General features: G+C 41.2%; 1 protein-coding gene across 10 annotated transcripts in view; it reads right to left on the bottom strand.

Moving 5' to 3' along the window:
* The window catches only part of MAST2 (microtubule associated serine/threonine kinase 2), a 185,200-nt gene that overhangs the window by 95,338 nt on the left and 76,848 nt on the right, over positions 1-13,014 (bottom strand). For 6 of the 10 annotated variants that reach the window (XM_079314228.1, XM_079314227.1, XM_079314229.1 and 3 more), the window contains one exon: positions 11,342-11,373. In XM_079314228.1, the coding sequence (XP_079170354.1) occupies positions 11,342-11,373 (32 nt within the window). Of the gene's footprint in view, positions 1-2,649; positions 2,857-3,672; positions 3,706-4,830; positions 4,992-11,341; positions 11,374-13,014 lie in introns of those variants that run through there. The other 4 variants (XM_079314230.1, XM_079314225.1, XM_079314232.1 and 1 more) reach the window with 4 other exon arrangements.

Below are 13,014 nucleotides of genomic sequence, written 5' to 3'. Positions count from 1 at the left end.
GAACTATCAATTCATTACATCTCTTAAGCAACTTGAGATCAAAAAATGCTGTAAATTCATCTTTTGATTGAATTAAAGGACAAATAAGGGTGCACAAAGATTTGCCAGCTCATAAAGAGGACCAGCTGTGAAACATGGCCTCATTTTCTTCTTCAGTAACTTGACTTTCCTGTTACCCCCAGAAGAGTGCAAGCCAGACCCCAAAGACAAAAATCAGAACTTGTTTAATTCTGGACATAATTCTCTTTTCTTCCTAAAGATGCATGACCTTAATTCCAACCCAGATTTCCATCAACTACAGCAGTCTTATTCCACATGTTATCAATTTGGTTTTATTGTAATCAGACCACATTTCCTTTTACTCTTTTGCAAGGTTCACATTATTTTCATTTGTTCAAAGGTTATGTATAAAATATTTTCAATCCTAATTAGATTAATTCTTTCAGAAGCCATGAACTTCCATGCCATCTGTCCTGACATCAGATGCACCAACAGTTGTTCATCTGTCGACACAAAATAATCAATGGCACCACAAAATACAAGGAAGAAGGGAAAATCTGTGCAAATTCTTGCAAAGGCAATATACCAAAGGTAAAAAGTGAGGAAGATTTAACATGAAGGCACAAGTTTTTCTTGTTGCATTTTCCAGCAGCTCCCTGCATAGCCATGGAAATGAATCACTGCCTGGCTAACCTGAGGTGTTAAGCTGAGTAGATCAATGACAGTGGTAACTTGCCAAGATGAACCTTTGCTCTAAGCAAGCAGGAATGGCTGTCACTGGCACTGTAACCAAGTAAACAAAACTACAACAAAGAAAGACAGGATAAAACAGGATCAAGAGCTGCACAGGTGAAAGCAACAACGATGAAAATAAAAACTTATTATAGTCGACCTAAGCTCTTACACAGAACCATGTATCTGTGAATCATCAACCATTCAGTATTTAAAGAGCAGATGGCTGGAAGGTCCCCATATGTGAAAAATATTATTATCAAGGAGACCATAGTAACAGTGGAATAAAGCTTGCTATTAAGACTTTTATATGAACTGTTCTTAAAGGGAAAATTATTCACTGACCCATGTCAGAACCCTGAAAATTGAAGGTTTCTCAGAGGAAGAAAATGCAGCAAGTACCAAAAAGGCTTTTGAAAATAATCAATAATCATCACATCTCCAAAAAGAACAGTTCTCAACTGACTTTAACAATAATCTAATCTTGATATTTAATTGCCACTTAGCAGTCTGTTAATTAGCCCCAAGGCTAAACAGCGTTTAATCGAGTTTAATCACCCTGGTTTAAAGGAACATTACCCAATACCAGCCTTTAAATAATAAAAATTCATTTAAAATTAGATGGATGGCCATGACATTGAAATGTTAGGAGACTGCTCTGTTGTCACTGCCTTTCACCTCCCCCAAGTCCTGCCAAAGTGAGCACCTTATTAAGGATTGTCAGCAATTGCTGCCCAATGCAGGGAAAGCAGCAGATGCTGGGCAAGCCTCTCCCCATGGCCATGCACAATGAGGACAGACACATGCAACGTCCCTTTCCTCTGCTGACAACCTGATTTCCACTTAACACATGTCGTATACATTACTCTGCAGTAGAGGGGCAGAAGCCTAAAATAGTTCAACTTCACATTTTCTGGTTAGTCCTACCAGATCTGGCCAGCAAGACCAACCTCCCTCTGAAATAACATCTAGATTCAGGGGCTATTGCATTACCACCTGATGAGCAACTGAAATTTGACCAGCCACATCCCCCCTGCAGCATGTGAACTTCAAAACCAGACCTCTGGTGCTATGTTGGCTCAAGTTTTAAGTAGGTACCACTGAGCTCCAGTTTCATAACCACACATGCAAAGATCCCCAGTGTGTGAGCCTTGCCTGGGACTGTCCCCTGAGAGCTGGTGACATTTCCTCTCACTGAAGAACCTGAAGGTTTCCACTGGGGCAGCTGATGGCTGTGCTTGTCCCATAGGAGCACAATGAGGAACAAGAGCTAACCCTGAAGGGAAAATATATCAGTGGAGCTGTTAAGTGCTTTAATATAAACTGAGCTGGTTCAGGCTATTTTTGCTTTAGAAACTCTTGTATCCTTCACTCAAGCCTGCTAACAACAGGCTTGATTCTACTCCTTATCCTTTGTACACCCTGTGCTTGGAGACTTCAGCCTGCCAGACTCTGTAGGAAAGCAGAGTGGATTTCTAGGGAATAGAAGAGAGTGCAGTATTTAGCACAGACACACTACTGAGGCAGGGGTTTTTAAGGACTCCACTGTAGGCTGTTTTAAGTTGTTTTTTCTGACACTAGTCATGCCTGTGAGGGATCCTCAGCTGCACAGTACAGGCTGCACATGTGCCAACACAAGGTACCAGCAGGAACAGGATGCACACACCAGCAGACAGGCTTCCCTTCTTTAATCCACTTTATCTTCTTCCCTACACAGGGCCTACACACAAATTTCAAAAAAAAAATTGTCCCAATACACAACATCAACTTGAACACTAAATGGCTGAATTAAGTTGTGACTAGGAAGCTGATTCCTTCTGTTAGATATTATTCTCTTGAACTGTAAAGCTGTTAAGTTCACAGATGGTTATGCCAACACCAAACTGTTAGAAATTCCTGGTTGACACCTCTCCTTACCTCCACTGAAAAGGATGGCTGTAGCACGGACTAGATGGATTGCTCTGGGCTTGTGAGTTCAGGTAAAATACTAGAGGAGAAGTGACAAGTGCACAGTCAGCACTAAATGGGAATTTAAGATGCTGCAGACCTGGAGCAGATGTAGGAGAGAACATGTGCTGATGAACATCATTTCCTCGGCAGTGGGAGAACAAAGGAGAGGAGATTCTGACAAGGTACCACAGTAGAAAAAACAAAAATCAGGGTCAATATCACATCTTCTGTTTCAATAAAGAAAAAAGAAAAATCCAAAATACAAGTTATATCTTCTAAACAAATGCAACAAACTAAGTGGTCAAAAGTAATTCCTTCCCATTATCATCCAACCCAAAATGTATTTTTCAGTCAATTTAATATCCATTCAATGTTATTTTCCCACTACAAAAATCCTCAAATCTGATATTAGCCAAATCCTTTCTTGCAGCGATTTCCAGGCTTTCTGGAATACAAACCATTGTCAATCTCTAACATGAAATGTTTAATTGAGAAAAAAGAACAAATTGATAATGGCACCAGCAGCAAACACAGACCATTTCTATCACTGCCTTCACAATTTGGGAGCCATGGTTCCATGCCACGACTGTGGCAATAACCAAAACACACAGCTGGGAAAGTATGAACTACACAAACCATTAACTAGAAAACAACATTCAGCAGTGGCAGTTGTTTTAGAGCAAAAAACTAATTAAGCCTGAAAGCAGCACTGCAAAATGGCTTTATTCTAATTCAGCAGTGGGGAAACTGAGGCATGAGGAGGTTAAGTGACATGTGCACAGCACATCCACGGCAGCATCAGGATTGCAGCTGAGGGTGCTGATGCCCAGCTCTGTGCTCAGCTCTGTGAACTATCCTGCTTTTGCAGGGTCAGCAGCCAAGGCACATTTGTATTCACACAGGGCACAGAAAAGGTCTCAAAGTAGCTGCTTTTCAAAAAGCTGCAAACAGACTTTTACATAAACACAGAGCAGAGGTTCTAACACCTACTTTAGTGAACTACACACGATGAGATGTCCTCCACTAGAAACAAAGTAAAAGTTAACTTACAATTATTGGTATTACAAAGTGTGCTTTTGTGTTAAAATGTGATAAATTAGTGATATATGTGATAAATTAGTGCCACTGGATTCTTATACCTATAACTTTGATTTTTTACAGAGGGCTGGAAAAAAGTTTCTATTTACTGTATTTAAACACAAAAGTGATCAAAATGGAAATTTCAGGCATGCTTCAGTTTTGTTTAGAATTCAGATATTTACTCTTAGAGTCGTGAAGTCAAGCATGTTTGTCCATGTTCCTAGCTTTAAATTTCCTGATTAATCCAAATACTTATCAGGAAAGCAACCTTTACATACTGGAAATCCTCCCCACCAGCAATCTCTGCTTAAACAGCTGATGAGCTTTACAGTCTGCAGACAGGAAAGGTTAAGCCTGCCTCTTACCCTGCTCCTCCCTCCACTGACTACACGATAGATTCTTTTCACCTCCTCTACTTAAGAATACAGTATTAAATATACTATTTCCTTAATTTTACCTAATAGAAATAATAAATATAATTACAATCATAAATAGCAGTTTCCATTAGTAGATTTCAGAGCACTTATACAGGAAAAGCATTTTAAAAGGAAATGCTTGTTAAAATTCCATTTGTAGAAATACATGTGGCAATGTGACAATGTAAGCTAAGACCTCATGCTTCAAATCTATAAGTTTTCAATAGCATTCGTAATTCTAGAAGATAGCAAAGGTTTCTGAAGATTATAGCACTGTGACAGCTTTCTGACAGATTATTAAGAGTGCTTTTTAAATCTGAGGAATGATCAAACTAGAAAGACAGAGTTACAAACATTCAGTTTTGCTACACTAATGCTTGGGACAAAATCTAACCACAATGTATCCCAGCTAAAAACATTGAAACATTACTTTCTTTTGGCTATACTTCTTGGTTAATACTGCACAAAAGTAAAATGTTAACACTTCCAAAATGAAACTTTGTGTACAGCCAAATAAGCATCACAAATAAAGAAAGTTCTAACAAATCAAAGCAGTGTCTATCGGCCACAAAAAAATTCTGGCCGGTTTTTCTTCTTCATAGCTTCAATTTAAAATGATAAAGTGCAATTTATTTTTCTCAACAGTCCTTACTGGATCCGCAGAGATGGGGCTCCATGCCTCTGTTTCCTCCGCTTCATCATTGTGCTGATACCCTGATATGCCTCTTCCCAGCATAAGAGGCTTAGAGCTGGAAGGAGAGGCCGCTGTTATCAGTCCAGCGCAGAGCACAGAACAATCAGTGCGATCCGAGCTCTTCACGCACCCCAGCGCCAGACACCTCGGGACTTCAGCACCGGTCCAGATTAACCACACTGCTCATGTCAAAAACCTAATTATTTATTTTAAAAAATATATATTCAGATTAAAAAATCTTCTGCGAGCCTATTCCCAGGTCCGGCGAAAGGCAAGCCCAGCAGGAGGAAGAAGGTGCCGGCAGGGCCAGGACACGGAGGGGCCATGGGAGCTGTCCCGCCGCCGGCAGCGCGGCCCTGCCCACAATCAGCCACCGCAGCAGCAGCAGCAGCCCTCAGCCTGCCCCACCGAGCCCAGGCCCGGCGGAAAGCCACGGGGGCGATGGCAGCCTGGGAAGGATTCCGGCAGGGAGCAGCCTGGAAAGCCGCACGGCGGCGGAACAGAGGCAGCGCTCGCACCCAGGGCCGGGCAGAGCCCTCGGCGCTGTGCCGGAGCAGCTGCTCCCGGCCGGCGGCGACACGTGAACCAGCTCGGAAATCAATCCCCTCGACTACACGCACAACTTGCAGCTTAAAACATCCTCCCGGAGCTCCCAAGCTGTGCTCCAGACACAGACTATGGACTGCAGCACCGAGAACAGAGCAGCAGCGCCCGCAGCAGCCTGGGGAGCGGGATGCCTTCACTAGGAGGAAATGTTCCCTTTACGCTTCTGCTTGCTCCAAATCAATTTTGTGCTGCTAACAAAACTGCCCCGAATGATGTCCGACATGTTTAGAATGTGTATTTGTAACAATGTTACTTTCCCCATGAAAGTTTCCATATAGATATATATATATACGTTTATAAGCTTTAAAGTGCTCAAGACTGTATTTAGGCTGCCATTCACAAGTCCTCATCGACCAAGTCAAATTCTAGATGACAACTCCAATCTTCAGACCCTGCCGTGATTCTGATCGCAGCCCTGCACTACAGGATCCCAATCTCTCAGCAATTAGGAAAATATAGAGTGCCAGGCTGAGGAGGAAGGGCTGTTCCTTACACAGCCAAAGCCCCTGTGCCTCTGGAGTAAGACAGCACAGCAAACAACAAAAAGTACAAATTTGGTAAGCTACGTATAATTCTATTGTACTTATTAAATGAGAGCTTGGATCAAGTAGTGGAAACTTGACAATAAAAACTACGCAAAATACTTTTTCCACTTTCAAATACTTGATGAAAACCTCCATAAATTCTTTTTCTCTGAGACTACAGTCTTTACATAACTCTAAAGTACTCCTGATTCATCAAACCACTTCTTTTAAAGAAACAATGCTTTCAATTTATTTTTGAAGTCTAATACAGGAATAGCAGCACCAGAGCCCCACATGAATAATGTTCCACCTCCAGAACCAGCCCCATGGATCAGCTTAAGAGCAGCAGGTTATTTTTGACCTGCAGCTTGTGAGCTGCTTCTGCGAGCTGAGAGAAGAACGGGGTGGTCACAAGAGCGCTCCTCTTTCTCTCCCCATCTATACAAAGCACCACAAGCAGAATGCATTGACTGGGGGCATTATTTCTTATTTTATTTCCAGATCCAAATCAGAACAGAGTGCAAAAGCAGCAAAATTCCCTACTCCTTTTCAGAACCATTTTTCATCCACTTCCTGCACTTTGGCTTTCCCACTCTTGGGACAATGGCACTCGCTCCTGGCAGGGAAACGGCATCGATCCATCACCAGCAGAAACACTCACCCGCCAAGACGAGCAGAAACTGAATTATATACTCCATTTCTCTGCAGATACACAGGAAATTCCCACAGCACCTGAGCATTGCAGCACAAAGACGTAAACCAGCACTAAAGGCCAGAAATTTTCTTTCCTGCCATCAAACTTCTTATTGTTTCCAAGATCTAAACATGAAAAAGAATGCAAATAGTTCAGCACATCCCCCCAAAGAAATTCCTTGGTGTGTTTGTGTGTTATTTTACTGTCAAGAAGCTGGAGGTAGGTTTAACAAATTATGATGAAGATTTGTTTAATGAAACCCCCTCAGAAATGTCTAGGGCAGCAGAAACTAAAAATCTTCAGAGGTTTAAAGTAGAATGGTAGTGCAGAGGAGGAGGAAGAGAATAAGGGAAAACAAGTACCACAGGGGAAATAAGCCACCTTAAAAAGTGATTAGAAGGAATAAAGACCACCATAAAAGGCTTTTATACATTTTCAGCAAACACTTTTATGCTGCTTACCATATTTCAGAGACAGACATGAAAACTTCAGGTAAGTACTACTCTTTACCAGCACCAATAACCATCAAAACAACAATCTGTAATATTTGGTTCATATAAATGTGTATTTTTACTGGATATATTCTAAATTAAAACTATTTTTTCATGTTTCTTATGCCTCCACTTTCTTTTTCCATTTGTATACAGCTTAAAGTATATTTGATACAGATGGTTGATAGCAGGAAATAATTAACCAAAAAAAAGCTTACAGCTGAAGTTAGAAACTGGTTTAGCAAATTTAGTTTGCTGAGGAAATTACTCTTTTCAAATTTGGATATAATATGGGAAATATTTTCTTCTTAGAAAATTTTACATTTAGATAGCACAAAAATTACAGCAACCCACACCATTAACCCTGCTTTAGAAACCAAAATGAGGATTTAAAATATAAACTCACATTTTTCATTAAAAAGCCTGAACAGGTCAATAAGGTTTATGCTATAAAGAACTGCATTTATTATTAATTTATTATTATTGGGATATTGAAAAAGAAACCAGGATGGTTTCTTGGGATGGCTCAAGGGCAACCCCAACTGGATTTAGTGACTACTGCTCAGCCAAGTAGGCATGCAGAAGCAGTAATGAGCTCCAGGCTGGTGCTGGGCATCCTGCAGCCAGAATGAAATGCAGTCTGCAGCCTGATTTTCTGGGTGCTGAACAGCCCTAAAACACATGAACACACAGAGGTGCTTCACCACGGGATGCTCCTGCTGCCAAGTCCCCACCTCTGTCTTTTCAGGTCTGGAATGTCTCTGCTGTGATTCACGTGCAGGTGCACATCAAAAACATGTGAAAGCTGCAGCCAACAATGCAAAAACCAATCTCTCTACAGAGAACAGAACAGGATAATGGCTGAAAATAATTAAACCACTTCGACTAATAGGCTGGAGATCAAAGTTTGAGTCTATCACTCTACATTCACTATTTGAAACTAAAGAAAATATTCATGAATGATAATTACTTCTTTTGTGAACAAAGCATGGGGAAAAACATAACCAATACATTTATATGCATAATTCATTAAAGAAAAACTTTGAACTCTGATTATTGAACCACACCAGAGACAAAATATAACTACTTATTCCTGTTCTCTAGCTGTTCAGTCTCTTAGCAGCCTACAACTCAGCTGAGTATCATCTCTTTTAGTGTATTAAACATAACCCCCTATAGAAACACAAACACTTTAAGCACATTAACAACAAAATGGTATCTAAATCATCAGACATTTCTCTTAATGTCACCCTGCATCCAATTCCCCCATCTGTTTTACATGTCTGCTCACTCTGTGCTGATTATTTCAAAATTAGGATTGCAAGACACCAAGTGCAAAGCCATCCTGTACAGTGTGCCTGTGTTTCTTTCTGCTAATATGGAAATAGTCATCAACACCCATCAACAGACTTCACAGGCTCTATCCCACCATTTATTCTCTTCAGCTCCCACCCAAGACCTTCTTTAGATGACAAAATTTCTCATATTCTCCTGACAAAAACAGTGATACATGTAACTCCACTCCTTTTCCTTAGCACAAATAAGCACAGCAACTCTTGTTGTCCCTGCTTATAATCAGTTCCTGCAATAAAACAGAGATCACTCATACCAACCCAGGAAATATGAAGTATTGAGAGTCAAACAAAGAAAAAGTTAGAAGCATTGTCAGGAATAGCTCATCCTTTTCCATTCAGCAGTGACAAATACCCGAGCTGATCCACAGGTTAAACCTTTCTAATTCAACAATCCAGCAAAGTAATCACCAAACCAGCAGCAATAGTCAAGTCCTCATTCTGTTTCTGGTAGGCTGGAAATAATTACTGCCTCAACAAATATGATTTTTTACAGAAATAAGTGCACCCCAACTTCCAGACCAGCACACCAAAAAATGCTGAGTGGCTGATTTTTTGTAGATAATTCAATTGCTACTGAACTGCTACAAAGGCTGGAGTTTGTGCAGAAAATGGATGCACCCCTTGAGGGCTTCTGGCTCCAAGCCAGGTACTTCATCCTCCTGTCCATTCCTGCTTCTGCTTCTGTCGGTGAACAAAAGTCAGTGACTGACAGCCAATTAATCAGGACATGGCTACACCCATAACTACCCCAGCTCATCAGCCACAGCACAGCAGCAGCTTTTCAGAATAAATTTTATTTTCAGAATTTATTTTTGCTTATGAGGCTCACTGTTGATTCCAGCAGAGGAAAAGCTTCCAGAAGAACTGAGAACTGCCTACCTTTGACACAGTGCCACCTTTTTTGACAGAGTGGTTGAGCAAATTTATATGTAGTATAGATATATTTTTACCTTATATTGCACACATATATTATAACTATTCCCTTTATATAAATTTCTCTAATTTCTAATTCAAAAACTAAGAGGATTTTTTTTTAATCAAGTAAGCACTCTGATATTGGGATATGCAAAATCATGCAGATCAACTCCACAAGAGCCTCTTCACTGAGCCTGTACATTTCATAGTACAGCATCAACACAGCTCTACATCAGCCACAATGCACTACTGACTTCATGAACAGTTAAAACTTCTCAAACAACAAGACATCATTTGGTTCTGCACTACACTTAGTACTTGACTTGACTATAGAATCTATAATTCAAGAAACTACAATCAAATAATCAGCTAGATAACACAAGCAACTAAGACATTTCAATTCTTCATAGACTTTTAGTCTCACTAATAGCTGCAACCTTGTGCTTAAAATTTACGGCCTGGATCTTCTTGACATAGGTTGCTACATTTCTTCACATAGTGACATCTTAAAAAGTACTCACTTGTGGAAGAAAACTAAAGTGAAGTAATGAAAATGGCAGGAGTTTAGTAATATAGAAATAAAATATTCAGTCATTTGGTTTAGTTACCAGTAATTAAAACACTACACATATGAAGCACTTCATTTTTATCTCAAGATACCTCAAATGAAAATACAGAAATAGTCTTGTGTCATACCTACCTCCATGCTGGAATGAGCTGGAATATCTCTGGCATCCTCAATTTCAATTCCAAAAGCTTTGTGCAAAAACATCTAAGTAACTCACTGCTCCACTATTTGATCAAAGAACCTTCATAATTCAAATGATGAACACCACTTGTCTTAGAAATCTCTCAAATCTAGTTAGGCCAGCCTTTGAGGCATACTGGTTAAAAAACCCCAAAACCAGTCAGTGCTTCATGTTCTTTAAATAACTCCCTGACTGGTTTATCATTGTCATATGAACTAAACAAAAAGGTCTGGTCATGCCCCACTTTTAAAAAAAGACCTTTTGATCCTCTGTATTGTTCAGCCCTGAATCACTAGCTGTACACAGCATTTTCCAAACACTGTTTCTTATACAAAGGGGATAGCCTACATTGAAAGACAGAATATAATTTCTCATTAGAACCAGAAACCTGAGGAAGAAAGGTTATAAGCTTTTGTGAGCTTCATGACTGTGGTCCACAAGCTTTGGGAAACAATTTTAAATCATAATGCAATAGCAGGGAGTACAAAAGCTTTCTCTTCTATATAATGCAATCAATAATGCAATTTCTTCCACCATAAATCTGTAAGCATAGCAGAAGCTAAGCTCTCATAATACCATTGAAACACAAGTTAGTTCACTAAAATTCTTTAAGCATCATAATGCATTAAAAAATGTTGCTGTTTGTTTAAATCACACTTTTAAAAGCCTGCTTTTCCTGACAAGCACTACTTTATTGAGATACCTCTATCAGGCTGCCTGCTCCACAGCCACCTGACCTGTGTGGCCCAGGAGCTGTGTGCTTGGACTCCTGTCAACAGACTGTTTGCAGAGCAGTGGTCACAGTTGTCCATACCACATAAATAATCAGTGACTCCTTCAGCCACATCCGAGGGGCAGCACTCAACACTGCAGCTCCTTCCATATCAGGACCAGCTCCAGCTGGTAATTAGAAGTAAGCTTACACTGCCACTGCTTTTCCTGCTACACTTAAGGAAATGAATAGAGGCTTCAGTCTCAGAGAAATCCAAGCTAGCTGCTTCCAAGCCCATGACAGATTCTTGAAAATGCTTAACAGAGAAAGCAGAGCATCTGCCCATCTAAATGACTTCCACAACTGAACAGCTATATATGTTCAAAACAAACCAAGGGATGAATAAGGAATAATTATACTTACAAGCTTCCTCTTCTGGGGAGACTGAGCTCTTTCTGGAAAAAAAAAAAAAAAGAATGAAAACATTGAGTTAATTTCACTTTTTATTATATATTACTAATTTATTGATCAACAAACGACTGAGGTGGAATGGATAAAGAGCTGGCCATTTCCCAGCACATGCTCAGTGTGGGACTGCACAGCTCTGCTGCTGCACATTCACAATGCCCAGTCTGGGGTATATGAAAGTTGCTCATTTTGCCTAAACAGTCATTGCCTTTGGAGTCAAAAAATCATAAGCACTCAACAGAGCAAACATAACTTTGAAATTCAAGCCTGAGCACAGACAAGGCAGTAATTAATTCTGTCCTACATACCTCATCAGCAACAGACCGAACCACTTCCAGAAGTGTGGAATGTGGTGTGCCTGCAGCTGCTGCAGTATGGTCTCACACTCTCACCAAAAGGAAGAATTAATGCCATAGTATAGATTTTGGGGGTGATTTGGGGGACTTTTCTTTGACATACACATTAGTCGTGTTCTGCATTATCACAAAAAATTCAAGGCCAAACACAACTTCCACTTCTCAGCAGCATTTCTCATTTCAGCAGCACAAGCAAAGGCAGACAGGGGATTTTGTGGATTTTATTGCAGTCAGTAGCCCAGGGGCATCCCCATGCACAGGCATTGTGGGACACAACTCATCCCCCGGCACTGCCCAGACTGGACACAGCTCATCCCCCGGCACTGCCCAGACTGGACACAGCACATCCCCCGGCACTGCCCAGACTGGACACAGCTCATCCCCCGGCACTGCCCAGACTGGACACAGCTCATCCCCTGGCACTGCCCAGACTGGACACAGCTCATCCCCCGGCACTGCCCAGACTGGACACAGCTCATCCCCCGGCACTGTCCAGACTGGACACAGCTCATCCCCTGGCACTGCCCAGACTGGACACAGCATATCCCCCGGCACTGCCCAGACTGGACACAGCTCATCCCCCGGCACTGCCCAGACTGGACACAGCTCATTCCCCGGCACTGTCCCCCCCCGGCCCCGCCCGGCCGCGGGGGCTGCGCTCCCGACGGGCACCGCCAGGTGGCAGCCGCGGCCGCCGCCCCGGCCCCGATTCTGGGGTTTTTATCCCTAAAACATCGGCACGGGCGGGACCTCGCTCGGGCTGTGCCCATCCCTGGTGCTTCGCTTCGGCTGAGCCCAGCAAGCACCAGCACAGCCAGTACTAACTGCATATCCACATACTGATATATACGGGATGTTTATTTCATCCCCTCTAAGAAAAAAAAATAATTAAAAAAAAATAAAATCAGACTTTTCGCTGAATATTGAAGGGAAAAAAATCAATAGAAAAAAAAAATCTATAACATTGGTAAGGTAATCTCTTTTCCATCTTTAGCTACAGTGTTTGTGCTGACTGACACGACTAACAATGTTACAGGCAGTGACTGGTCTGATCAGTAATACATGGGATTCTGCTTAAACTTTTTTAAAGATACCAAAAAGTTACAGCCACTAATAACTAAAAAATAAATAAATAACCGCTATGTGCCATTATTGTTTTCAAGTATTAGTTCTCCATAATTTGAAATTTCATTACAGCTTAACAGTACTGAGCAAATTCCAAGTGTGAATTATTGCAAGGCTGACAGCTTACAGCATCGAGAAATAAATTCC

This window comes from Erithacus rubecula, assembly GCF_903797595.1.
Source record: "Erithacus rubecula genome assembly, chromosome: 10".
NCBI lineage: Eukaryota > Metazoa > Chordata > Aves > Passeriformes > Muscicapidae > Erithacus > Erithacus rubecula.
Note: the sequence above shows the minus strand (reverse complement) of the source record. Positions and strands in the feature narration are given on the sequence as shown.